The 27106-nt window shown below is 41.0% G+C and overlaps 1 protein-coding gene across 1 annotated transcript in view; it reads right to left on the bottom strand.

Annotated features, from left to right (window-relative positions):
- Positions 1-288: 288 nt before the first annotated feature.
- The window catches only part of LOC122656354, a 49358-nt gene continuing 22540 nt past the window's right edge, over positions 289-27106 (bottom strand). Inside the window, exons 17-27 of the mRNA XM_043850834.1 lie at positions 16611-16686; positions 16400-16496; positions 16244-16313; positions 15902-16081; positions 15121-15243; positions 14954-15037; positions 14682-14866; positions 14427-14565; positions 14252-14311; positions 502-606; positions 289-406 (exon numbers count right to left, since the gene is read on the bottom strand). Of these exons, the coding sequence (XP_043706769.1) occupies positions 293-406; positions 502-606; positions 14252-14311; positions 14427-14565; positions 14682-14866; positions 14954-15037; positions 15121-15243; positions 15902-16081; positions 16244-16313; positions 16400-16496; positions 16611-16686 (1233 nt within the window). The 3' untranslated portion in view covers positions 289-292. The remainder of the gene's footprint in view (positions 407-501; positions 607-14251; positions 14312-14426; positions 14566-14681; positions 14867-14953; positions 15038-15120; positions 15244-15901; positions 16082-16243; positions 16314-16399; positions 16497-16610; positions 16687-27106) is intronic.

Genomic DNA, 27106 nt, shown 5'->3' with positions numbered 1-27106 from the left:
ATTTAACTTGAACCGAGGCTATCTATGCATTATAATATATATATATATATATATATATATATATATATATATATCTAACTACTTATAAATTGTATTATACAAAACATGCCACCACCATCCTCCCCCGGGCGTCAAGCTTGGACCAGCTAACCACCCCTGCCTCCACCCCCAATCCATCAATCTGCCTGGGTCAGCAACAGCCTTTTGACAGACAAACACCACTTGACTTTGTGCTTGATGGTATGGAAGCGAAGAGGAAAAAATAATGATCCTTTGTACATTTGTTAGGCATTCACATGAAGTAGCTGAGAGCCCTTTTCCTTCTTGACCCCCCTTCGCCATAGAGTTCATTCCACTGTAGCAGCTCGCTCATGTTCACAGACTCAGATGATACACTTGCACAAACCTGTTTTCCACAAGGTGACATTTGTTATCATCCAATATCAATGAATTCCCCTCATCACTCTTTTTTGAAATTTACTTTGTACATGGGCTTCATACCTGTTCATGCGCATATTTGAAATCCTCCTTGTTCAAAGGCCGAATGTCGGCACTCCCACTCAGGGCTGGAGGGGATCTGCCTTCTGCCAGTGCTGCAGCATGCTCCTGTGAGCAACTTAATATAATCAGACCACAGTAAAGAGAGTTTTTTTATGTTGAGTTATCCATGTTTTTAGATTTTGAGTTATCCACTCAGAAAATTATAAGAGGTTAGGGAAAAGGGGGGGGGGGTGTGAGTTACAGAGGATAAAAGGATTGAAAGAAATCTAAAGCAATTTGACAGCAATTTGGGAAAAAAACAACTGGATATATTGAGGTATATCAAAAAAATCACACCCAAGCCCTATGTTGCTAAACTTAAAAGAATTAGAGATTCCTGCATATGAGAGAGAGAGTACACGTCCAATAAAAATTGAAATCAATGGTGAATGGGCAAATAGCTTAGGAGGAAGTAGCTATTCTGTTGTGAAATAGCTTATGAGGACAATGTCATAGTCATACATGTAATACGACCATAGAATTATAGACATTATAAGATTAGCTTATCCATAGAAACAGAGAACATATATAGGACAATGTCATAGTCATAGTGTCATACATGTAATACGACCATAGAATTATAGACATTATAAGATTAGCTTATCTGTAGATATATAAATAATCAGATAGTCTACTTTTAAGTCTGGTGACATATCCTAGCAAACTGAAAATTGCCTCATCTGGTCTGGGATTAGGTTCCCCCCCCCCCCCCCAACCCCCAACCCCCAACCCTTAACCAATAAGACTACAAAGTCACGTAAGATAAAAAACAAACTAAAACAATTTTACACAGCTAAAAGCTGTTTTTCTCATCAAGATTAATTTTCTTTTGTTTTAGCAATTTATTATATTTTATCCAATGAAAAAGGAAGGTTAAATTGACCTTTCCCGACAATTTGTGGTGGGATGTGGCAATGAGATTAATATGAGAATCCATCATGTTTTCAATTCTCCCAATGAGGATGGTAACTAGATCATGGTTCTGAAGATCAGTGGACCTAGTGCCCAATCCAGATCACGATTAATGCAGTCTGAACCAACATCTCATAAGGCAGACTAGGGTGTACAGATCCTGTCAAATTCTATAAGTATCAATATCAGAGAATCCAATCCTGTACGGGCAATCCATCCTAACAACTATTGAGATTGGCTGGGACTTATTCAGATGCCCAATAATGATCCTTGAAACCATTGAGTCATACTATGAAATCATGGGAGATGATTATTGAAACTCAATTGAGACAAGAAACTACTATTATGGAGAACCAATTTGGTTTTATGCAAGGAAGAACCACGACAGAAGCTATTTACCTAATTAGAAAACTTATGGAAAGATTTAGAGATAGCAAGAAGGATCTCCATATGGTCTTTATTGACCTAGAAAAAGCCTATGACAGAGTCCCTAGAGAGTTAATTTGGCATGTATTAGAGAAGAGAAGTGTTTCAAGTAAATATGTGGACATAATTAAAGATATGTATGATGGTGTGGTGACAAGTGTAAGAACTGGGGGGGGGGGGGGGGCAAGGTAGTGAATTCCCAATTGCAATTGGGTTACATCAAGGATTGGCTTTAAGCTCTTATTTGTTTGCGCTTATCATGGATGATTTAACCAGAGACATTCAAGATGAGATTCCTTGGTGTATGCTTTTTGCTGATGATATTGTTTTGGTGGATGAGACAAAAGCAAGGATTAACGCCAAGTTAGAGTTATGGAGATTAACCTTGGAATCAAAAGATTTTAAGCTAAGTAGAACGAAGACGGAGTATGTGGTGTGTAAGTTTGGTTACACTAGGACGGATAATGAGGTGGTAAAACTGATGAGAGGGAGATTCTGCAAAGTGAGTATTTTAGGTACCTTGGCTCATTCATAAATAAAGAAGGTGATATAGAGAACAATGTTTCACAGAGAATTAAAATAGGATGGATGAAGTGGAGAGGTGAATCCAAAGTTTTGAGTGATTGGCGTATTCCTTTAAAACTTAAAGTTAAATTTTATAGGACAATCATACGACTAGCTATGGTGTATGGTGCGAAATGTTGGGCAGTTAAGAAGCATCATATAGACAAATAGCGGAGAAGAGGATGTTGAGATGGATGAGCGGCAAAACTAGGAAGGATAAAGTAAGGAATGATCATATTAGAACTGATTTGGGAGTAGCTCTGATACATGATAAGCTACGAGAAAGTCATTTGAAGTGGTTTGGCCATGTTCAACGGAGCCCTTTGGTTGCTCCAGTATGGAGGAGTGATTTGATTCAGATTGAAGGAACTAAAAGAGCTAGGGACAGACCTAAAATGATCCCAGGAGAAGTGGTGAGGAAAGACATGCATAGCTTAGGCCTTGTATCAAGTATGACTTTGACTGGAGGTGATTGGAGGGAAAGGATCCATGTAGCCGACCCCATTTAGTTGGGATAGTTAGATTCTAGGTTTAGGAAATAAGTAGGGAGAAGAAAGAAGTTGGAGGAGGAAGATAGCAAGAGAAGAGAGGAGAGAGAAGAGAGAAGAGAGAAGAGAGAAGAGAAGAGAATATTAGGCTGTAATCGATTGTGTTGGAGAGGCTTCTCCATACACCATATATTCATTTAATCATAACTAACAGAGAATTACATCCACCTCCCTAGGGAGGTATAAGGGAAATAAAGAAGAAAAACAGAATTACATAATAAGGCAACTAGTAATAGAACTAGTTCCTAAACTACCTGTTCAGAACTAGAATACTAAAAACAGAATTGAGAAAGCTTGAATGATCTCTTGTGATCACCCAGGCACCTTTATTTATAATGCTGGAATATGAAATTACATGACCAAAATAACCCTGCCTAGCCGATACAGCTAAGCAGTACATAAACAACTATAAAACATAATAATAAAGCACCCAAAAGACCAGAATACCCCCACATTATTCAACACTCCCCCTCAAGTTGGAGCAAATATGTCGATCATGCCCAACTTGACTAGATTAGGGTGAAATAATTTTCCAGGCAGACCCTTGGTGAAGATATCAGCAAGCTGATCCGAAGAAGTCACAAAGGGAATACAAATATGCCCATCTTCTAATTTCTCCTTGATGAAATGCCTATCCACCTCAACATGTTTGGTACGGTCATGCTGCACCGGGTTGTGTACTATACTGATTGCAGCCTTGTTATCGCAGTACAGCATCATAGGAAGGCGAATAGGGAGACCCAAGTCTTGTACAGCCCTTTAAGCCAAAGTAACTCACAAATTCCTTGTGCCATAGCTCTGAATTCAGCTTCGGCACTAGAACGAGCAATTACATTCTGCTTCTTGCTACGCCAGGTAACAAGATTTCCACCTACAAAAGAACAATATCCAGAAATGTACTTCCGATCTGCTGAACCAGCCCAATCAGCATCGGTGTATGCCTCTACCCGTAGGTGACCATGTGAGGACAAAAGAATGCCTTTTCCAGGAGCTAACTTCAAATAATGTAGAATACAAAGAACAGCCTCCATATGAGAAGTATAGGGATCATGCATAAATTGACTCACTGCACTTACAGCAACAGCAATGTCTGGACGAGTGTGTGAAAGGTAAATCAGCTTCCCTACAAGTCTTTGGTACCGGCCTTTATCAACAGGCTCACCACCATTTTCCTTGAGCCGAACAGTAGGATCCATAGGAGTGTCCGAAGGGTGGCAGCCTAGCAAACCGGTTTCAGCCAACAAGTCTAGGACATACTTTCTTTAGGAGAGAAATATGCCTTTCGCAGATCTGGCCACTTCAATCCCAAGAAAGTATCTTAATTTGCCTAGATCTTTAATCTCAAATTCCTGGCCAAGGAAGGTCTTCAACTGTCTGATCTCATCACCATCATTGCCAGTAACCACTATATCATCAATGTAGACTAAAAGAACAATGAGTTTTTCACCAACCCTCTTGATGAAGAGTGTGTGATCAGCATTACTCTGCTTATAGCCCACAGAAATCATGGCCTTGTGGAATCGACCAAACCAAGCCCGGGGTGACTGTTTCAGCCCATACAGTGCACGCTTCAGCCTGCACACTTTACCTCTATTCATCACAAGAGAACCCTGGAATGTCCATGTATACCTCCTCCTCCAGTGCTCCATTCAGAAGGCATTTTTAACATCTAGTCTGTTGCAACTCCCAACCAAGGTTGATCGCACAAGATAACAACACACGAATCGTATTCAACTTTGCAACAGGTGCAAAGGTCTCCTGGTAGTCTATGCCGTATGTCTGAGTAAAACCCTTGGCAACGAGCCGTGCCTTATATCTATCCACGGTGCCATCCACCTTCTGTTTCACTACAAACACCCATTTACATCCAACGGTTTTCTTCCCAGGTGGAAGAACAACAAGCTCCCATGTGTTATTATTTTTCAAGGCTTCCATTTCTTCCATCATGGCTGCCTTCCACTTTCCATCTGATAAAGCTTCCTGCCAATTATTAGGAACACGAACAGAAGAAAGCGAAGTAACAAAAGCACGAAATGATGGGGAAAGGGAGTCATAAGAGACAACATGAGATATAGGATGCTGAGTACAAGTTATGACACCTTTGCGAAGGGCAATAGGCAAGTCAGGAGAAGGAACATTACCAGGTGGAGAGGCAGGTTCTGGATCCAGGTTCGGCAATTGGATGGGTACAGGAGCAACAGTGGATTGAACCTGATTATGTCTCCTTCCATAGGTCTTCATAGTGCTAGCATCAATCCGCCTCTGAAATTCACTAATGGTCCTCTGGACAGGAGTTTGGGCTTGAGGGGTCTGCTCCCCCTGAATAAGAACTTCTCCCCCTGACTCGGGGGGAGGACCAGAAGTAGGCTGAACAGACTCATTATAGACAGACTGGAGTGGAGGAGGATGCTCAACAGTGAACACATCTTCGCTAACACTCTTCCCCTGAAGAGGTGGGGACACATAGTAGGAGAGACGCTCATGAAACACAACATCCATGCTGACCAAAGTCCGGCGGGATGGAGGGTGATAACATTTATACTCCTTCTGAGTAGCAGAGTACCCCAAGAAAATGCACCGAAGACTACGGGGTTCAAGCTTGCCCGGGGACCTGGTATCCCGGGCATAGCACACGAAGCCAAACACCTTAGGGGGAACAATAAAGGAGGAAGAGCCAAGTAGTAGCTTAACAGGGGGTCTAGAGTGAAGGACCCGACTAGGCAGCCTATTAATTAAATAGGCGGCAATGAGAACAGCATCCCCCCAATGAACTGAGGGGACATTCCGGGCAAACAAAAGGGCACGAGCGACCTCTAAGAGGTGGCGGTTCTTCCTCTCAGCCACACCATTTTGGGCTGGAGTATCAACACAGCTGGTCTGATGGAGGATCCCATGGGCAGCCAGGTATTTTTGGAACTGACCTTCCATATACTCTCGCCCATTATCACTCCGTAAAATTTGAATAGTGGTATGAAATTGAGTTTGAACCAGCTGGTGAAAGTGCTGAAAACATGAGAAAACCTCACTTTTGTTGTGCATCAGATAAACCCAAGTAAACCTAGAATAACAATCAATAAAGGTGACATACCACCGATGACCCGAAAGGGCAACTTTTCTACTAGGACCCCACACATCAGAATGAACAACATGAAATAAAGAAGATGACCTTTTATCAGAAATAGGATAGTTGGAACGTGTCTGTTTGGCCAAGACACAAGGCTCACAAAAACAATCTTCTTTATTATAAGTTTTGCCTAATGCGGGAAATAAAGTAGATAAGGTTCCTAAAGGTGGATGTCCTAGTCTAGAGTGCCATAAGTGTAATTTAGAGGAAAAAGATGCTGGTGAACAAAGCCTAGAAGGTAAAGCCTGCGTAGATGCAGGATCTCCATCAAGCAGGTACAATCCGCCATGCACTTTACCCGATCCAATCGTCTTCCCCGAGTCCAGTTCCTGAAAAACACAATGAGTAGGAAAGAATGTCACTTTGCAGTTTAAAGATTTAGTGATACTACTAATGGAGAGAAGGTTAGTAGTAAACTTGGGAATATGTAACACAGAAGATAAAGTCAATGAAGGAGAACAACCAATGGAGCCCTTCCCAGATATGGAGGAGAGGGACCCATCAACAATTTTTACTTTGTCTTTACCAGAAGCAGGGAAGTAGGTATTAAAAAGACTGGAGGAACCTGTCATGTGATCAGTAGCTCCAGAGTCTATGATCCAAGGAGTGGAGACTACTGATGCACAATGACTAGCAAAGGAAATACCTGTATGGGCAAAGAAGAAACCTGAATTGGCAGCAGATGTAGTGGGGGCAGCAGATGTGTTCAACAGACGCCGAGAGCTTGAAGTTCTTCCGGGAGAAACCAATGTCGATAGTGGGAGTCGAAGCTACACTTTCGGTGTGATTGGCCTTGTTTTTAGATTTAGCACGACCACGTTTGCTCTCAAAATCAGTAGGCTTCCCATGAAGTTTCCAACACTGAGCCTTAGTGTGATATGGTTTGTGGCAATGATCACACTTCACAGGCTCTTTACTAGCATCAGTAGCAGCAACATTATCAGCAGAAGTGTCAGTAGTGATGGAACCAGTAGTCTGTAAAGCTAATCTGTCAACCTTAGGAGTAATCATCATAGCAGCCCTCCTTGTCTCTTCACTGTGAACATATGAAAAGGTTTCCTCCAAAGTGGGAAAAGGAACCCGACCAAGAACCTGCACCCGAATAGGGTCATTATCATCATTAAGTCCAGCCAGGAAGTCATAGACTCGAAACTGATCCACATAAGTGTGGTAGGCTGTAATATCTGCAACAGTAGTAGGCAAGAATCGAGCATAGTGATCCAGTTGCTGCCATAAGCACTTGAGGGCAGCGTAGTACTTGGTGACTGTCATCTCTTTCTGGGTAGTGTTTTGAAGAGTCTTTCGGATCTCATAAACCTGAGCACCACCCCCTGAACGACCATAAGTACCCTTGACAGCAGTCCATATTTGAGTCGTAGTGTCAAGGAGAAGGTACTAACTAGAAATGTCAGTGGTCATAGAATTCAGAACAAAAGACATCACCATCGCATCATTAGCTGCCCATTTAGTGCGGGCAGCCCCTTCTTCAGGGCTGTTTGGTGATACCAGAAGGTGGCCATGGAGTCCCCCCACCACAAAGGGATAAGGATCCGCCCAAATCGGATAATTGGTACCATCTAGTTTTATGGTAGCGGATAGGGCGGAAATCAATCCTGGTCCGATCTCCTCCGAGTGGCCGATGTAACCTCCGAGTCACCCAAAATGCAGCAAGGTAAAATTCGAGTTTTTGAAAAAACTGAATTTCCAAAATTCTGCAATGAGTCGATCTGAAATTGGACAGAATTCGATCTTCAAAAACAGCGAGAATTCAAGGCTGAAACAAGTTGTCAGTACAGCAATATAACCAGGGAATAATCCCTCAAAAATCTTCCCAAACAAGCAGCCTAGAAGAACCAAATCGATAAAGTGTCGTGGTTTTGCAAAACCCTGACAGTTGAGATCGATAAGAAGAGGAAAGAGGCTGCAGCTGTGGGGTCTTCAATCAATGTGAAATCAGAGAGGATAGATGCTGTCGTAGGCCTGCATTGATGCTCCAAAGAAACCAATCGATTTCCAAAAAAAAACTGAAGCAATCCTGAATCGCAGAGAGAGATAATGGCAGCAGCTATCGATCTGAATTAGGTTTTAAAATTGAGGTGAGATGGAGGGCAGCACTCGAACCATTGATGGATCACCTCATGGGTGCTGCCCTAAAAAGGGTTGAATGGATCAAAGGAAGAGAAGAGAGAAGGGAGAGGAGAAGGGGGAGAGGAGAAAGGGGAGAGGGAAAAGGGTTTTTTTTTTTTTGAACAATCGAGCAGGTCTTAAAACCCTAGCTCTGATACCATGTTCAGAACTAGAATACTAAAAACAGAACTGAGAAAGCTTGAACGATCTCTTGTGATCACCCAGGCACCTTGATTTATAATGCTGGAATATGAAATTACATGACCAAAATACCCCAGCCTAGCCGATACAGCTAGGCAGTACATAAACAACTATAAAACATAATAATAAAGCACCCAAAAGACCAGAATACCCCCACGGTATTCTGGTTTACATTATTCAACACTACCCCTATTACATGGCTTCTAACACTCCCCCTCAAGTTGGAGAATATATATCATGCATTCCTAGCTTGCTTAGGAAAGAGCTAAACTGAGGAGAGCTAAGAGCTTTGGTGAAGATATCTGCCAGCTGATCACCAATCTTCACAAAAGGAGTACAAATACAGCTAGTCTATCTTCTCCTTTATAAAATGTCTATCAACCTCAATGTGCTTAGTCCGGTCATGTTGAACGGGGTTGTGAGCAATACTGATGGCAGCCTTGTTGTCACAGTACAGCCTCATGGGTCCTTTAGTGTCAAATCCCCGTTCCTGAACCAGTCTTTTCAGCCAGATGAGCTCACACACTCCATGTGCCATAGCTCTAAATTCTGCCTCGGCACTAGATCTGGCCACAACATGCTGTTTCTTACTCCTCCATGTGACTAAGTTACTTTCCACAAAGGTACAATAGCCGGAGGTAGATCTCCTGTCTGTAATGGAACCAGCCCAATCGGCATCTGTGAAACCTTCCACTCTCAAGTGGTTGTGCCTTGCATACAACAGTCCTTTCCCTGGAGAGGACTTCAAATACCTCAGAATGCGATACACAGCATCCAAATGGCCACTCTTAGGAGCATGCATGAATTGGCTGACAAATCCCACTGCATAAGAGATATCTGGCCGGGTCATAGAGAGATAGATAAGCTTCCCCACTAGCCTTTGATACTTTCCCGCATCAACAAGAGAACGACCACAGTCCCTCTCCTAGTTTGTGATTCCGCTCAATAGGAGAGTGTGTGGTTTGCAGCCTAACATCCCTGTCTCTCACAACGTCAAGAATAAACCTCCTCTAACATATGTTGATTCCTTTCTTAGTCCTCGATACTTCTATTCCTAAGAAGTACTTCAAGGGACCCAAATCTTTGATCTCAAATTGTTGTGCCAAGTAGCTCTTTAATCTACTTATCTCAGCTGTATCATCTCCTGTGACCACGACATCATCAACATAGACAATGAGGGCTGTGATAGTACCATTACTCCGCTTGGTAAAGAGAGTATGATCAGCTTGGCTCTGGGAGTATCCATTCTTCAGAATAGCCTGTCGGAAGCGCTCAAACCATGCTCTTGGTGACTGTTTGAGACCATATAGTGCTTTCTTAAGGAGGCACACTTCCCCTTCAGCTGAAGGCATCTTGAAGTCTGGTGGAGTGTGCATGTACACTTCCTCTTCCAAATCACCATGAAGGAAGGCATCTTCACATCCAACTGATATAAAGGCTAATCTTTATTGGCAGCCAAGGATAAAAGAACTCTTATCGAGTTATGCTTGGCCACAGGAGCAAATGTCTCCTGGTAGTCAATTCCATAGACTTGACTGTACCCCTTGGCCACCAACCTTGCTTTGTATCTCTCAATACTGCCATCAGATTTATACTTGATTGTATAGACCCATCTACATCCAACTGGGACATGTCCCTTGGGAAGGTCAACAAGTTGCCAAGTACCATTCTTCTCAAGTGCCATCATCTCCTCAGACATGGCTTGTCTCCACTTTGGGCTAGAAATGGCATCAATGACATTCTTGGGAATGGAAGCAGTAGAGAGAGCAGTAATAAAGGCAAGGCCTGTAGGAGAAATTGCATCATAGGAAACAAACTGGGATATAGGATTAGAACAAGTTCTTTTCCCTTTCCTAATAGCAATAGGAAGGTCCAAATCAGATGGAGGAGAAGAAATCTCACCTGATTGAGGAGGATGAATCTCAGGATGTGGATCTGGAACTGAAGAGGACTCTTGGTAGATCATCTTTCTTGTATTATGCAAGCTTTCACCTTTTTTGTATGTAAGGTGGTAATCCTTCTTTACCTTCTCTTTACCAGAACCACTTTCAACAACCAAATCTGTATTCCCCCTTGGTTGATCATCAACCTCGACCACATCTACAGTCCTGTGTTTCTCAATGTCAAGCATAAAAGGGGATGTAGGTAGAGGAGAAAGAAAGAAATCATCAGTAGCCTGTTCACTCCCACAATTCTCCCCTTGAAGAGGATACTAAGAAGGGACAAAGAAAGGGATAGACTCAAGAAAGGTAACATCCTTGGAAATGATACATCGGCGGGAAGAAGGATAATAACACTTGTACCCTTTGGTAGTAGAAGAGTACCCAAGTTGGGGTCAAGTTTAGTGCGAGCAGATTTGTTAACATGCACATAACAAACACAGCCAAAGACTCTAGATGGAAGAGAAAAAGCAGAGGCCTTGGGAGATGTCCAAGGGAGATTTGAAATTAAAAAGCTTGGTAGGCATACGATTGATGAGAAAGGAGGCAGTGAAAAGAGCTGCGGACCAGAAGGTCTTGGGGACATGCATGCCAAACAATAGGCTACGGGTGACCTCCAATAGATGGCGATTTTTCCTCTTAGCAACCCCATTCTGTTGGGGCGTGTCAACACACGCTAGCTGATGGATAATGCCATGAGTAGTAAAGAAGGTTTGAAGGCCACCAAACATGTACTCTCCCCATTTATCAGATCGCACAATTTTGATGCGGGTCTCAAATTGAGTAAGGATCATTTGGTAAAAATTCTGAAAGGCATCACAAACATCTCTTATGCTTCAAAAGTACAGTCCATGTGGCACGGGAAAAATCATCAACAAATGACACAAAGTAACGAAAGCCAAATAAAGTAGTAGGGGAAGGACCCCAAATATCAGTATGCACAATATGAAAAGGAGCAACAGTTCTATTACCATGATAAGGATACGAAGACCGACAATGTTTGGCAAACATACATGGTTCACATTGAAAAACATAAGAAGAGGCAATAGATGAAAATAAGTGAGGCAATTGTTTCCTCATTACTACAAAAGATAGATGGCCAAGAGGGCGATGCCACAACATAACAGAATCCACAGAACTACTATCATTTCGACCGCACACATAGGAATGAGCTGTGGGCAAAAACGGATCAAAAAAGTAGAGGCCTTGCTCCTCACGTCCACTACCAATAATCCTCTTCGTCACCAAATCCTGAAAAAGATAGTGAGAAGGAAAAAAAGTGACACAATAGTTGAGAGATTTAGTCAAATGACTCACAGATAAAAGATAAAGGGTAAGGTTAGGGACATGAAGAACAGAAGAGAGGGAAATAGATGATGTCACAAGGATATTACCCTTACCAGATATGGAGGAAAGAGAGCCATCAGCTACCCTAACCTTGTCCTTACCAGAGCAAATGGTATAGGAATCATAATAATGAGACGTACCAGTCATGTGGTCCGTGGCACCCGAGTCAACGACCCAAGACTGGGCAGCAGTGGAAGCTGAGGTAGAGACCTGCAAAGTTGAGGATGATGAGGATCCAGCCATACTAGATGTAGAAGATGTGCTCAACTGTGATACAACCCTGCGAACCATTGCATCCATAAAGGTGGAGTCATCCTGTAGGACATCAGCATCAGTCGCTGCTGCAGAATGAGCTCAAGCTCCCCCTCTACGGCCACCACGACCACGCATACCAGGAGGACGACCATGGAGAGACCAACACCTATCTTTGGTGTGTCCAGTGCGTCCACAATGATCACAGTTAAATCTGTCTCGCCCAACTCCACTGGCACCAACTGTCTCCACAGTACTAGCTTCCTCACGGTTAGGCCCTAGGCCTCTACCACCTCCACGGGTGTCGCGAACAGAACTAGAATTGAGGGCTGACCTCTCAGATGATGTTGGTGGTGGTGCCATAGTAAGTTGCCTAGTCTCTTCACTCTGTAAGTAACTACAGACTTCACTAAGAGAGGGAAGGGGAGACTGGCCTAACAGCTGGAGTCTAACTGGCTCATAGTCAGAGTTCAGACCACCAAGCAAAGAGAAGACACACTCTTTTTCAAGAGTCAGATACACCTTGGCTTCATCCTCTGGGTTGGTCAAATGAAGGTCTCTGTAGTGATCATACTCTTCCACAAGACTAAGGAACGCACTGTAGTACTCAGAAATAGTGTTGTCACCCTGTTTCAATGAGTGGATTCTTTGATGAAGCTGATAGACCTTGGCAGTGTCACCTACTCTGTCAAAGGCCACAGAGACACTATCCCAAATAGCTTTGGCAGTTTCCTTCCTTATAAACCTTCTCCCAATCTCGGGCTTCATGGAGAAGATCAACCATGTCATAACTGTAGAATTTTCAGTCTCCCATTTATCAAAAGTAGGTGAACCAGTTGTGGGAGCCTTGATAAAACCTGTGATATATCCAAGTTTTCCCTTATTCCTAAGGGAAAGTCTCACAGAATGTGACCAATCTAGGTAATTAGTACCATCAAGCTTCACAAAAGAAATCTGTTGATGAGTACTCTCATAAGCCAACTGAGGGACAACAGTGGTTGGCTGTGAATCAGCAGTACCAAGCACAGATGTATCCGAATCATTCATGATGGATACCAACAATAAACAAGATCACCAAAGGCAAATGGGGAGTACACACTCAACCCAAACAAGCAAGAAGTCCAATAAGCAGCCTAGGATAGCACACTGCCGAAGCAGTCCTAACAGCAAATTTCTAAGAGGACTTAAATCAAACACTTCTAGTGCATAACAACAGCAGTCCAGCAAGCAGTCCCTAAGAAGAGGCCTCACAAAGGCTTGCAAGGTGTAGTAATAACTTCAAACAAGTAAAAAAGCCTCACAAAGGCTATGCATACACATCCCTCAACCAAGGGAGCATCAAATTGCAGCTCGAAGCAAGAAAAAAAGAAGTAAACACTCTCGGGTTTACCTAGGCATAACAGAGGATCCCACACAAGGAGCAAAACTGCTCATATAGCTTCTTCAATCAGCAAGGGGGATCATATCCACTCTCATAAGTGTCCTTGGATGATACAAATGGGCCAAACCAAGACACAAAAGGAATCCGAGAATGGCAGAAGCTGCAACCTGAAACTGAGACTGGCGGAACTTGGAGCAGCAGTTTTGGGAGATCCAAATCTCCAAAGAAGCTTCAAAAGGTCTCAAGTAGATCCTTCAATCATCAAAAGAGGCTAAAATGAGCCTATTCCATATTCTTTAAGCAAAGCTGTACACAGAAATCTCCTCTTTGGAATCCTTAGACACAAACGATTTCAAAGAGAAGAGAAAGAATGAAAACAGGGACTGAACATGACTCTCAAACCTTGAGCCTGCTCTGATACCAAGTTAGATTCTAGGTTTAGGAAATAAGAAGGGAGAAGAAAGAAGTTGGAGGAGGAAGAAGATAGCAAGAGAAGAGAGAAGAGAGAAGAGAGAAGAGAAAAGAGAATATTAGGCTGCAATCGATTGTGTTGGAGAGGCTTCTCCATACACCATATATTCATTTAATCATAACTAATAGAGAATTACATCCACCTCCTTAGGGAGGTATAAGGGAAATAAAGAAGAAAAATAGAATTACATAATAAGGCAACTAGTAATAGAACTAGTTCCTAAACTACCCCTATTACATGACTTCAAACAGGGATAAGGCTGAGTTGTTGTTATTGTTGTTGTTTAAACAATTGAGGATTCTTGCACCATCCATATTCTATTTCCCAGATTATTTATGAGTATTGGAATCCTATATAATTGTTAGCATTCCCACATTCATTACAAACTCTACCAGTTTGTCTTCTAAAGAAACTAACCTTCTTTTCCTTCTCCAATATCTCTCTAATTGGACAGTGTGCAGCAGTTACACACAGATTCTGCAACAGAAAAAGAAAAGGAATAAAAATTTGAGGAACAGATATTCCACAGAGCATATCAACTGAGAAAGGTCCACCAATTGTCCCAAAATGAAGAGTAAAAATTCGAGACAACCTTGAGGTCACTTCCAGAATAGCCATCCGTCATACTTGCAATTGCATCCAGATCAACATCTGGAGACAAGTCTTCCTTCGCTAGTATCACTTTTAGGATCTTTGCTCTATTTGGAGTATCTGGCAAATTTACCATCAATCTGCAGAGAAGCAGTTATTACTAGAGCAACATGATGGTTCTACACAAGAATTTAGTACATGGAAATGGGCTATCATGGAAGTATAGCTAGGTCCCTGTTCTATGATATGATTTTACCTGCGAGGAAGCCTTCTAATAACAGCCTCATCAAGGTCAAAAGGCCTATTTGTGGCCGCAAGCACCAAAACCCGTTCCTTATCTTTCGTGCGTAACCCATCCCAATTCACCATAAACTCATTTTTCATCTTTCGCATGGCCTCATGTTCTCCAGGGTTTTCTCTGCGGCCCAGCATGCTATCAACCTAAATAAAGAACCAGGAAAGAGTGTGGTTGATATAACCCTAACTCCCAGATAGTATACTGTAGCAAGAAAGATGAAAGATACCAACCTCATCAACAAATACAACACTAGGAGCAATTTTACTTGCTAGTGAGAAGACAGCTTTTACATACTTCTCGCCCTCACCAAACCACTGCCATAACAAGAACAACAAGTTGAGTTTATAATTAGGAGCTCCATACAAAATAATGACAGCAGCTTCTTAGCATTACTAACCTTAGAAGTGATGCTAGACATTGAGATATTGATAAAGTTGGCACCAGCTTCCGTGGCCACAGCTTTTGCGAGCATCGTCTTGCCTGTTCCAGGGGGGCCAAATAAAAGAATGCCCTTACAAGGCTGCAAATAGACGAAATAACATCAGGAAACCCTTAAGGGAACAGAATTGCACAAGCAAGAAAATAATGGTCCGTCTGTTAGAATGATTACCTTCTGAAAAGCATAGTAGGATTAAATCTTGATCCAAGTCCAATATAATCATACATATATAATACTAACTTTTACAAGTTTATTGACCCACATGAACTGGGCCTGGATCTAGAATTTGTTCAATTTTGAGTGGGCCCAGCTCTAAAGGTCAGGCCTGGCACACAAGCAGCCTAATTATTAATACCAACAACCAACTGCTGTTCATATGCATATAAATAATTAATTACTGGAGTCAACAAGACAAATAGAAGGTTGTAAATTCACAGAACCATAGCATCCCCTCCCTATAACAGATATAGCTGAATCAGATCCAAATCCAACTGGATTTGAACTTGGACCTGATAACATCAAACCTGAAAGGTTCAGATTTAAATTTGTGACTACTTCAGCTGGACAACCCTTAATTAGTGATTGTTCACAAGGTGGTCTAAATACCCAAAGGTGATTTAATAAAATAAGAATTACCATCTAGATCCAAGTATTTGTGATAGCATACAAACAATTATGGTGGAATAGAAGGAAAAATAGCACTTATGCATGTTTAGAAGTTAATGATAGAGAGCAAAACCTTTGTCAGTTGTCCCTTGCAGAATAACTCAGGCCTCTGCAAAGGAAGCATCACCAGCTCCTTCAGCGTATCCTTAACATTTTCAAGAGCTCCAATGTCATCAAATGTTACGCCAATATCACTAGGTGGAATAACATCAGCCAGGAGCCTTTTCTCAAATTCATTCTCAGTTACTACATCCTGAGGATTGCCATGACATGTATTTGAGGAAAAATGGAGGGAAAAGTTCCAAACATGAAAATCTATGTAAGCAATTCTGAAACATTTATAAATTGTATTGTTCCTCAGCCAAACCACAGAATATAACTTAGGTAAACTTTAGGAAAGTATTAATCAAAATACCTTCAGAGATTTTTTCAAGCTTTTAGATTCATTCTGGATAGCTAGTAGGACTCCAAACCCATACTGGATACTGCCAGAATGGCAACATCAAAATGTCAATTACATTTCTCTAAACATGATTGTAAGGATAGTAACAACTCACAAAGACAATAATACCTATCACAGGATAAAACAAGCCTTGGATCTTCAGGATCAGCTTCAGTATGCTGCATTAGATGATGACTTAAAGCCCATCCAACAACCTTCTCTGCACCTGAAAGATTTGCCAATACATGATTCCTCTCGAGTATTACCAAATACTAACTCCCAAAGAAATCATCATAAAGGAAAAGTTTCATTATGATGAAATATTAATATAAGCACATACTTTCAAGTGTAAGTGCATGATCCTTGATGCATAATGTCTCAAGTCCATCACACTCTAATCCACTGCGATTCAAGACCTGTATATAATGTAACCAGTGAACGAAATTCTCTCATCACCATCAAAAAGAATTTATCAGAAGGAAAACACAGAAAGAGCACACAAACAAAATCCAAAAGTAGAGATAGAGAGAGAGGAAACGACATAACTCATAGCAAACTACAGTGCAGAACCCCCCCTGGCATGAACCCCAACCAGATACTACAATCTGAATCATAAACCCAAAAAACCCTCGATTCCCCAAAACAGACCAAGCTCCAGAGCACAAACAAAAAAGGAAATAAGAGCATACTCAGAATACAAGAGAAGGTAAAGAAGGAAAGGCAAAACCTCGCCTTGCAGAGGATGATTTCCCTCACAATCTTCCTTGCTAGAACAGTTGTTTAATTTAGTTGCCCACCCTTCTCCCAATCCTCCAAATCAACACAACCCTCTACACCATATGGATCCCCAGGTCTCCATTCTTTTGAACAAAATTTCCCAATACTCCACCCCTGGAACATTTTGACAAATTTTCAAGCTTAGTTCAAATACCCCTGCTGCCGATTCTTCAACAAGGGACTTATGTTTCTTAATTGTATTTTCCAGTCAATTAACTGTTGGTTGAACCGTGGGTCAAAGAGAGGGAATAAAATAATGGAATGGCTTGTTATATTGATAGGTAAGCCCCTCTATTTATAATAGAGGGGAAATTACAAATAGTCTAAGCTAGGCGATGTGGGACTAAAACCCACATAGCCGACATAAGCTAAGTACACTTAATAACATAAAAATACCCCAAAAGGACCAGAATACCCCCACGGTATTCTGGAGTACATATATTCTAACACTCCCCCTCAAGCTGGATTATACTAATATTAAAGAAAGAAGATCCAGCTTGGACTAAAGGAAAAAAGTACTCCATAACAATGCTAACACTCCCCTTCAAGTTGGCGCATACAAGGTACTAATGCCCAACTTCAATAAAATGGGAAAAAATAAGTTATAGCAGAATCCAGCTTAAAGATGAACGCAGCTCCCAAATAAACCTTCAAGAACTTGTAAAATTTAGATCTTCAAAACTTGGGCAGACTTGATCAGTAAACTTTCACCAATGTTCAACAGCTGTCCAGTGATGAATCTCTGACTGATAATCTTGAAGATAAATGACTAGGGTAGCGAGTAGATGTATCAGGCAGCAGTAAAGAGCAAGCAGCGGAAAAACATCCCAACTGTAGAACCTCATATAGGCAGGCAATAACCAAACATCTTCAAAATTTTAAGACCAACCTCCCCCTCGCAGCAAACTAAACCCAATAACAAAGTAGATACCCATTAGCAATGGTGAAACCTCTGACCTTCTATGTTTTGCACCAAGTGTTCCTGCAAGTTCTGCTTTCTGCAATGGCTGCAGGTATACTGTATATAATCCCCCCCACGTGTAATACACGTGGACATAACAGGGATGATGTAAGATTAGGGCAAAACATAATATTCCAAAATTTTCCAAAAGCTGCCAAGGGTAATGAAAAAAGAAGAAATGGCAATGAAGAGAATACCATTAACTTCCAAGGTGGTTATGGGCTATGCCAAAGGTATGGTTTGGAAGGTGGTGAAGAAAAAAACAGTGGGATGATGAAGTACGGAGTAAGTAATGCAACATATAAATCTCCAACCATCTTCAAACGATCAAACAAACACTTTTTATGGAAACTCTTGCAAGGGAGAAACTCCTAACTCCAATATTCAAATATGACAAGGATACAGATCTGAGTTGAAGTAAGGAAAGGCTCCATTCTTCAAGGCTTGATCAAACTTCAAACAAGGAGGAACAAGTGTGCAAAAACTCCAAGGTATAAACTCCCACATGCTAAATAGTACGAACGAAGATATCTGGACAGCAATGGATTGTAGAAGCTTCAACAAAAATTGGATCAGATCTGAATTAGTAACCATGCTAGGATTCAAGCTCCAAGGTGAGCCAGATATGAACCAGAAAAGCTTCACATAACTGAATAGGTTCGTAGTTGCAACCAAGAACCGTGGAACACACTGTTGTAGTCCCAAATAAGCTGATCTCCAGGGTAGCAGATTCGAGTCTTCAATAACAAAAGAAATTCGATCTCCAATAGTAGGAAACTCAGTCACAATAATACGGCAGCAGTAGTCCACATAAAGGCAGCAGTAACATGCCAACCAGTCATGCTTACAGAAGCCAATCAATAACACCAGCCAGGTAGGTATGAAAGCTAAAAATAACCAGCAAATATAAGATAAATAACCAGACAGATCCATAGGTAGTTGAAGCAGCCAGCCATATAGGAACAAGTAAGAAACATAGGTTGATAATTGGAGAAACCGAGCCATAAGAATAAACCTGAATTTTACCAAAAAGAACTGATGAATGATGCTGAAATAGGGGTTGAATACTCCTCTGATGTTTATAAAACTCTCCTAAAAAAATCAGCAATAGTGGACTGCCCTAACCCTTGGATCGATTACAGTCAGGGTTTTGTAAAAAACCCTGAAAGGGAAGATCGATTGTAGGGAAGGGGGCTTCAACAAAGTGATGATGACTTGGCAAAGGTGATGTCTTCTGGTAATAGATGCTGACCACCGCTGCTGGAATGGATCTCCAGTTCGAATAACCAATCTCCTTGGTAATTGAGACTTGATCTTCACGTGGGAGAAACACCAAAAAATTGCAGAAAAATAGGGCAGCAGCTATCATGTGCAATAGACCTTCGTCAGGTCAGGAATAGTTGAAGTAGAATGTCCTTCTTGATGGTAGAAACACCTCCTCAAAACTCCAATAGCAGCAATCAACCCTATCCCTAAAATCGATAGTTGTCAGGGTTTTGAAAAAAACCCTGAAAAGTATGATCGATTGGGGTTAGAGGTCTTCAAACACTTGGAAAGAGGCAAATACTGAGGTCAAGTGGTCTCTGTAGGTGGAGTAATCATCTCTCTAAAAGGCAGCAAAAACTGAAACCTATAACCCTAATGTCGATTTGAGTTAGGGTTTTAACAGGGAACCATAAAAGGCAGGATGAGAAGATTTTGCTTGTAGGGGGACAGATCCAGCCATCAGATTGTGTTCAAACTGAGATCGATTAAGGCTTGGATTAGTTGGGAATTATCCCTGAAAAATTAGCTGCATCTGACAAGGGAAGCCCCAAAATCGATTAGAGTCAGGGTTTTGAAAAACCCTGACAAGGTGAGATCAATTTGGGGATTGAGGCTGGAAAAAAAATAATAAAAGATGGAGACAAAGTAAAAAGGGAAGTTAGGTTTTGGAATAGGGCTGGAAAAGGCTGCATAGGGTGTTCCAAAATTAGAGGATCAGTTTTCATAGAGATCTGATCTCAAAGAAGGGGAACTCCAAATCGCAGAGAAGGATCCAACAGAATTTTAATGGAAAAATTCGAATAGAATGAAGGAGGGCAACAACTAAATCATTGGATATTTTATTTTCCTCATAACCCTTACATGGGTAAGAAGAAGAAAACCAATAGGAGGAGAAAACCGAGAAAAAGGGAGAAGAAGAAAGAGATCGATTGGAGGAGAAGAAGGGAGAAATAGGGTTTTTTTCTTCTCTCTAACCTAGATCATACCAGCTCTGATACCATGTTGGTTTAACCGTGGGTCAGAGAGAGGGAATAAAATAATGGAATCGCTTGTTATATTGATAGGTAAGCCCCTCTATTTATAATAGAGGGGAAATTACAAATAGTCTAAGCTAGGCGATGTGGGACTAAAATCCACATAGCCGACATAAGCTAAGTACACTTAATAACATAAAAATACCCCAAAAGGACCAGAATACCCCCACGGTATTCTGGAGTACATATATTCTAACATTAACCCTCTCAAGGATGAGAGCCCAAGTACTGACATATACCTCTAATTTCCATTTAATGATCTGTGATTCCCTTTGGCCACTACTGCCAAGTTGAAATATTGGGAACGATGCGCTTAATTGGATCATTATTTAGCAGCAGTCTTGTGAAAATTTTCCTTTCAGCCATCTCCCAACAGAATGAATGTTTTCTCTGAGAAATTAAGTAGGTCATAATTCCTTTCGATAACCCAACACCGTAACTTTGTCTCGTTCGTAGTGGAGTAGTGGACAAGCCTCCCAGGCAAGCCATATACTGCACTTATGTTGTATTACCTTCCTCCAAGGCTTCCTTTCAAGACCAAATCTCTAAATTCATTTATAGAGCACACTGTCATCATTAGTGTGATGCTTCTCATCCCAAGTTTCCCCAGTTGCTTATGCTTGGATATCTGCTCCCATTTGTTTGCAAACTAGTGGTGGTTGTGAATAGTGACAAGTCATAAGTTAGGATAATTGCAAAGACAACCCTTATGAGAAAAAGATTGCCCGTTCCAAAAGATATTTCCCTTCCCATCCATCAAGCTTCCTATGACCTCATCCCCAGTCCTTCATTTATAAGAAGCTTACAAGGGCATAACCAAGTAAACAGAGGAAGAACTGTCTGATGCAAGAGTATCTCCAAAGATGGCTCCTTTGTGCCTCCGAATAAGTGGGTCACTGACCATGGGAAGATAAAAGACCTTTCTATCCAAAAAAAAGAAGAGCTAAGATGAAGAGTCAGTAACTAGAATGCCCTAAAATACAATTAGCTGGTTTGTGTGACGATATACTGAATCTGTAAACCAGCACCTACAAGGGAGAAAGAGAAAGAAGAGAAGGACAGCATCCATGGTGGAGATTGAGAAGAGAGAGAGCTAGACTACGATAGGAATAGAAATGCCACCATCGTGATCTAGCACCTTAGAGAGAGCATCCCAGTGCACGAGGCTCCCGCTACTGCAGGGTCTGGGAGGGGCAAATGTACACAGCCGTACCCCCTGTTCACAGGAGAGGCTGTTTCCAAGTTTCGAACCTGCAACCAACAGGTTGCAATAGCGAAACTTAACCGTTGCATCAAGTCTCGCCCACTAAGGCCTAGCCTCTTACTTATATAATATTAAGTCATCAACTTTTAATAGGAATCCTACTAAGAGTCTATGTCTAATTAGTAATTACAATAAAGAGGAATAACTAGAAAAGGAAAAAACAACTAAACAACTAATCTACTTACCATGCAAACACTATCCCAATGTACACCATACACCATGTTACCCACAATACACTTTAATAGTAGTAGGTTTGGTTTTCGTTTCATATGGGATTTTTATTTTGTATATTGACCATTAGTTAAGCACACGAGTATTTACAAATTACTTGAACCAAAAGAGTCGCATGTAGGTAAGTTAAGGGATTTAAGAAGTTTCTAATTTTACATATTTCACTCTTTTTTTATTTAAATTCCCATGTATTGGAGATGAATTAAATAGAGATCTGAAGGTGTGTTTTCCTGCCTTGGCTGCTATTTTCTGCATCTATTATGATCTGTTTCCTTGCCTTAACTCAGACAACTTCCATAGATTGTTATTTGGTTCAAAGCCACAATCTAGAAAGGATTTCCGACCTCAAACTTCTTCAGAAACCAGTTTGTTGATATAGAATCAATTTAGGTGTGATTTTTCAACGTTTTTGGTGAGAATTGATTGTACTTCAAGTTGAATCTAGATTCCATTCTTAGGCAGGATTCTGATTCAATTTCAGTAAGCTAAAAACTATACCAAAATACCAAATCCATTTTTTTTAATTCAATATTTTAAGGGTTGGCTCTTAATCAGTTAAGATTCTGGAACTTTTGGAATCACTACTTTTGAGTGACGATTGGCTAAGATATAACTTGATTTATCCTGGTTTGTCAGAAGCTTCACAAAGCAGGCAGGGTAGTTTGCTAAATTTTAATTCTGTGTGGTATTTGAACCTAACATTTGAAGAAGCCCATAAGTTTACTCCCGATTCCTAAGTTTCATGAAAGATTGGTTGAATGTTGTGATCTCTGGACTATCCTGAGTGCTGATCTGCCCTGGTTCCCGTTCATTTAGTGACACATTTCGTAATTACTTGTTATATATATGTTTTTGGACTGCTTGGCGCATGGTTCCTAATCTCATAAGTTTACTCCCGATTACTAAGTTTCATGAAAGATTGGTTGAATGTTGTGATCTCTGGACTACTCTGAGTGCTGATCTGCCCTGTTTCCCGTTCATTTAGTGGCACATTTCATAATTACTTGTTTATATATATATATATATATATATGTTTTTGGACTGTTTAGCAAATGGTTCGTAATCTCCCTATCGATATATCGAATCGGGCCGATTTGAACACATTTACCCCTGCTTTTTAATATAAAAAAAAACAGTTTTAATACTTTTTTACCTTTGGCCGTACAAGTGGATCGCTATCGGATCGAGATCGGTCTTGGACAATACTGATCTAATCCGGCCGATATCAGCTGATATGATCCGAGATTATGAACCATGACTTGGTGGGCTCATCTGCAGGCTTGTCAAAGATTGGACCTGTTCTATCGTGGGGTACACATCATGTGTACCACGGTATTTTTGTGTGGCAGCAATCCTGTTAGGATTTGTTTCCTTTTGTTATTTCTGTAAAAGTGTTCTAGTTAGATTATGTTTCTATTTTTAGAGTTCTTAAGTAACTAGGAATGTGAAGCTTGGCTTCCAATCTTCATGCAATTGGCTATATAAGGTATTAGAACGGAATCGTACAATCAAGACAATCGCAAACACAAACAGATTTACGTGGTTCGGTTTCGCAAGAAACCTACGTCCATGGGAAGAGCAGCGGAAAACTTTTCACTAAGCAAGACATACTCAACATAAGGAATTGAAAGGAGACTGCTAGAGAACGCACACTTGTGAGTCTCTAGCAGTCTCAGTTTTGGCATCTCTCTCTTCTACTACTTATTGATTGCTGGTTCCTAGTCTTTGACATTGTTACATGGCTAATTAAGGTTTTTTTTTTTTAAACCTTTGCTTGTATCACTCCACCAACAGAGACAAGTGGCGACCTCTTCAATGTTTAGAGTAGTACTGTATTTGGAGTATCATAACAGTAGCCAAACAAGATCTTTTCACAGACAATAAAATCCAGATTTAAGAGAAACCAAATTAAACAAAATCAGATGGTAGGTTAGGGCTAATTTACCAATTAGAGAGGGGAAGTATGCTGAAAATCTGAGATCAATCGGACAGTCAGATCATCATCTATGGGTGATTCCTAGTGGCATAACAGTAAATTAACCACTGGAATTAGGGTTCAGAGGTTGAAGAAAGATAGCAGGTTTTCAGACATGAAAATAACCTAGAAACAGTAGCTTATTAGGTTCAGCAACTAAGACATTGAATCATTTAGGAAAAACTGGGTTTTAACAAGGCAAAGGGTAAAATATAGATTTTACTCCAGCAGCCAATCGGCTGGTGAGAATTGAGTGAAACTGAATTGAGTTCTCGTAAGGTTCTTAAAATTCAATCCAAATTTCAGCCAGATCTAATGGCTGGTTTGATTAATCTCAAAAAAAAATCTTGCATATGAATCTGAACTAGAACCAGGAATTTGAAGAAATTTCAGAAAAAGTAGAACAGTACTTGTTTAACGGAAGGAAAAAAAAAAAGGAAGAATAAGAACAACAAAAAATAACACCCGGGCTTCACACCGTAAGGTAGTTCGATTGGATCAAACACAAGGGGTTCCTTGATCAAACGCAAGGGGGATCTTCAATCAGTTCAATGGAGAAGAGAGCAGCAAAAGCAGTAACTTTATTTACCAAATTCGTGTACAATGCTTGCCCCCCTTACAACCTTACATAGAAAACTCAAAAATAGACCCAAACACTGAAAAGAAAAGGCCTAATCCAATCCTTAATCAATTAGGTAACCTGAATTGACTAGGAAACTAAAATACTGAAGGAAATAGACTCTTACACATGGCTGGACTTCTAGAAACCTAATCCTGCTCCACTGAAACACTTACTAACAATTACTTGCAACTTAAATTGAACCATATAATTCATCCAAAAAAAAAAATTGAACCACAGAACCAATTCAATTGAACTAACCCAAAACAGCTTAAAAATAAACTAGCTAATCCCGTATGCAACCTTATTACCCATACTTTAGGCTCATAAAAGTGGCTTATTACATTGAAAATCCATGGAATCAAAGGCACAACATGTATAGAACCCAACCCAACCCTATTCTTATTCCTAAGCAAACAAGCCCAGTTTGGTGATGAATCTGCATCAAGAACACTAGACCACGATAGGAATCAGAATACTCCTATTGAGGTCTAAGCGTCTAGCCCCAATATTTCTATCATATTCAAGTGATTGACTCTTGGTAAAAAACCTAAAATAAGTGTGAGAGTCTAATTACAACTAAAGTAAATAACTAGAAGGAGGTAAACAAGTATAGAGTAACTACAACTAAACATAACCTTACAATTACAACTCAACAGAGACACTCCCCCCTCACGGTAGTAACATTTTATAAGAAACAATCGACCCTCTATGTGGAGTGGAACCTTTCTAGGTTTTAGCACATTAGCTTAAAAGTTCCAATATTTTATTAAGCAATCTCCCAACACACCTTCATCACTAGAATGAAGAGAATTGGTGAGAGTGGGCTTTTATGGTAAAAGGTCATAACTCTTAAAAAAGCCATTGATGCAGTTGCCTTCGCTTGGCTGCACCGACATGACCCACTTTGGAGGCCCAAACCAAGGATTGGACCTAAACCTGTTTTCTGGTCTGTCAAGGGCTGGTAGTTTACTGAGGATGCAATCTTTTATTTTATTTGAATGGATAGACTACGTAGGGATTACTTTGGATAGTTTCCCTTTTTTTTTTTGGTATGGCTTAGTTTGTTAGGTTCTTCTTTGGGTTCTTTCTATTTTTAGTTAGGTTTCTATTTCTATGTAAGAGAGTCTTCTCTATATACAACAACAAACTCAGTCTTATCCCAACTTAATGGGATCGGCTACATGGATCCAAACACAACAAAGGAAAACTGAGTTCTAGCAACAAAAAAAAAGAAGACGGGGAAAGAAAAGAGAGATGGAAAATGAAAAATGACAAATGAAGGATGAAAGATAGTAAGAGGGAAGAAGCCCAACCCAGCATGACAGGAGAATCTCAACTAAATGGAGTCTGCTACATGGATCCTTGCCCTCCAATAGGCCCTATCTGAAGTCATACTTCGTACAAGACCTAGGCAATGCATGTCCTTCCTCACCCCTTCTCCTATGGTCATTTTAGGCCTGCCCCTAGTTCTTTTAGCTCCTTCAATCAGGATCATATCACTCCTCCTTACTAGGGTGTCCCTAGGCCTCCGTTGAATATGACCACACCACCTTAAACGACTCTCTCAGAGCTTGTCACTGACCGGGGCGACTCAGACGTCCGCTCTAATACGTTCATTCCATACTTTATCCTTCCTTGTTTTTCCACACATGCATCTTAACATCCTCATCTCTGCTACACAAAGCTTATCAATATAACACTTCTTAACTGCCCAGTATTCTGCCCCATACATCATAGCCGGTTGTACAACAGTTCTATAGAACTTACCTCTAAGCTTTAAAGGAATACGTCGGTCACACTGCACTCCAGACGCACCTCTCCAGCTTTAAAGAGAGTCTTCTCTATATATGCATTGTAAGACGGTAGAAGAATTCAGAATTGAATATTGAAATTGATAGTATGCTCAAGAGAGTGATTGTGCACGTGTGTCCCCTCTTCTCCCTCCCCTGCAACTCTGATTCTTCCCAGGTTTCCGCTCTTCTTCTAACCGGCCCCCCACCAGCCATGCTGTTCATCATCTGAGATTTTTCAACCATATTCTAAACCCAGACAAGATTGGTGTGAAATGGAGAGAGTGGATGAACAATGCTACATTGCCACATACAACGCCAATCTTCTTCTTCCTCATCAGAAACCTTCTGCGTAGCCAAGAGGGTCGAATAACATAGCAATGCTGACGCTCTCCATCACTATCATCATCATCATCGACCTCACTAGGCTCATGCTCATGCTTAGGCTCCAGATTGACTATCCCTGTTGTCTGTTGCTCTTTCGGTACAAAGAGTACGAAGTTGTCCTCGTCAATATAAGCTACCAACCGGTTAGGGCACTAGCTGCTTTCGGCATCACCAAATTTATGTCATATCCACGCCGAGGTGGGGGAAGGACGAACTGGTTGTGTAGGTGCCATGAAGAACCACTAGCTTGTGGTTTGCCACCAGAAACTTACTTCTCCTGAGAAGAAGACTGCTGTGGGCGGAAGTTATCACCTCTGGAATATGCGTCAGTAAAAGTCCTCCGAGTATAAGGTTTTCTCAAATTTTCCTCAACCTGATATGCCATGTGAACTGCTTCCTCCATAGTAGGCAGTCTACTGGCTGCAAGTGTGGCATTGATCTGTGGATCCAAGCCATTGCGGAACCATGCCACCAAGACCTCCTCGTCCCACTCAAACTTAGAACGAGTTGCTAAGTAAAAGCACTTGGC

The sequence above is a fragment of the Telopea speciosissima genome, chromosome 3 (genome assembly GCF_018873765.1).
Source record: "Telopea speciosissima isolate NSW1024214 ecotype Mountain lineage chromosome 3, Tspe_v1, whole genome shotgun sequence".
Classification (NCBI taxonomy): Eukaryota; Viridiplantae; Streptophyta; class Magnoliopsida; order Proteales; family Proteaceae; genus Telopea; species Telopea speciosissima.
This window is presented reverse-complemented; position numbering and strand designations above follow the sequence as displayed.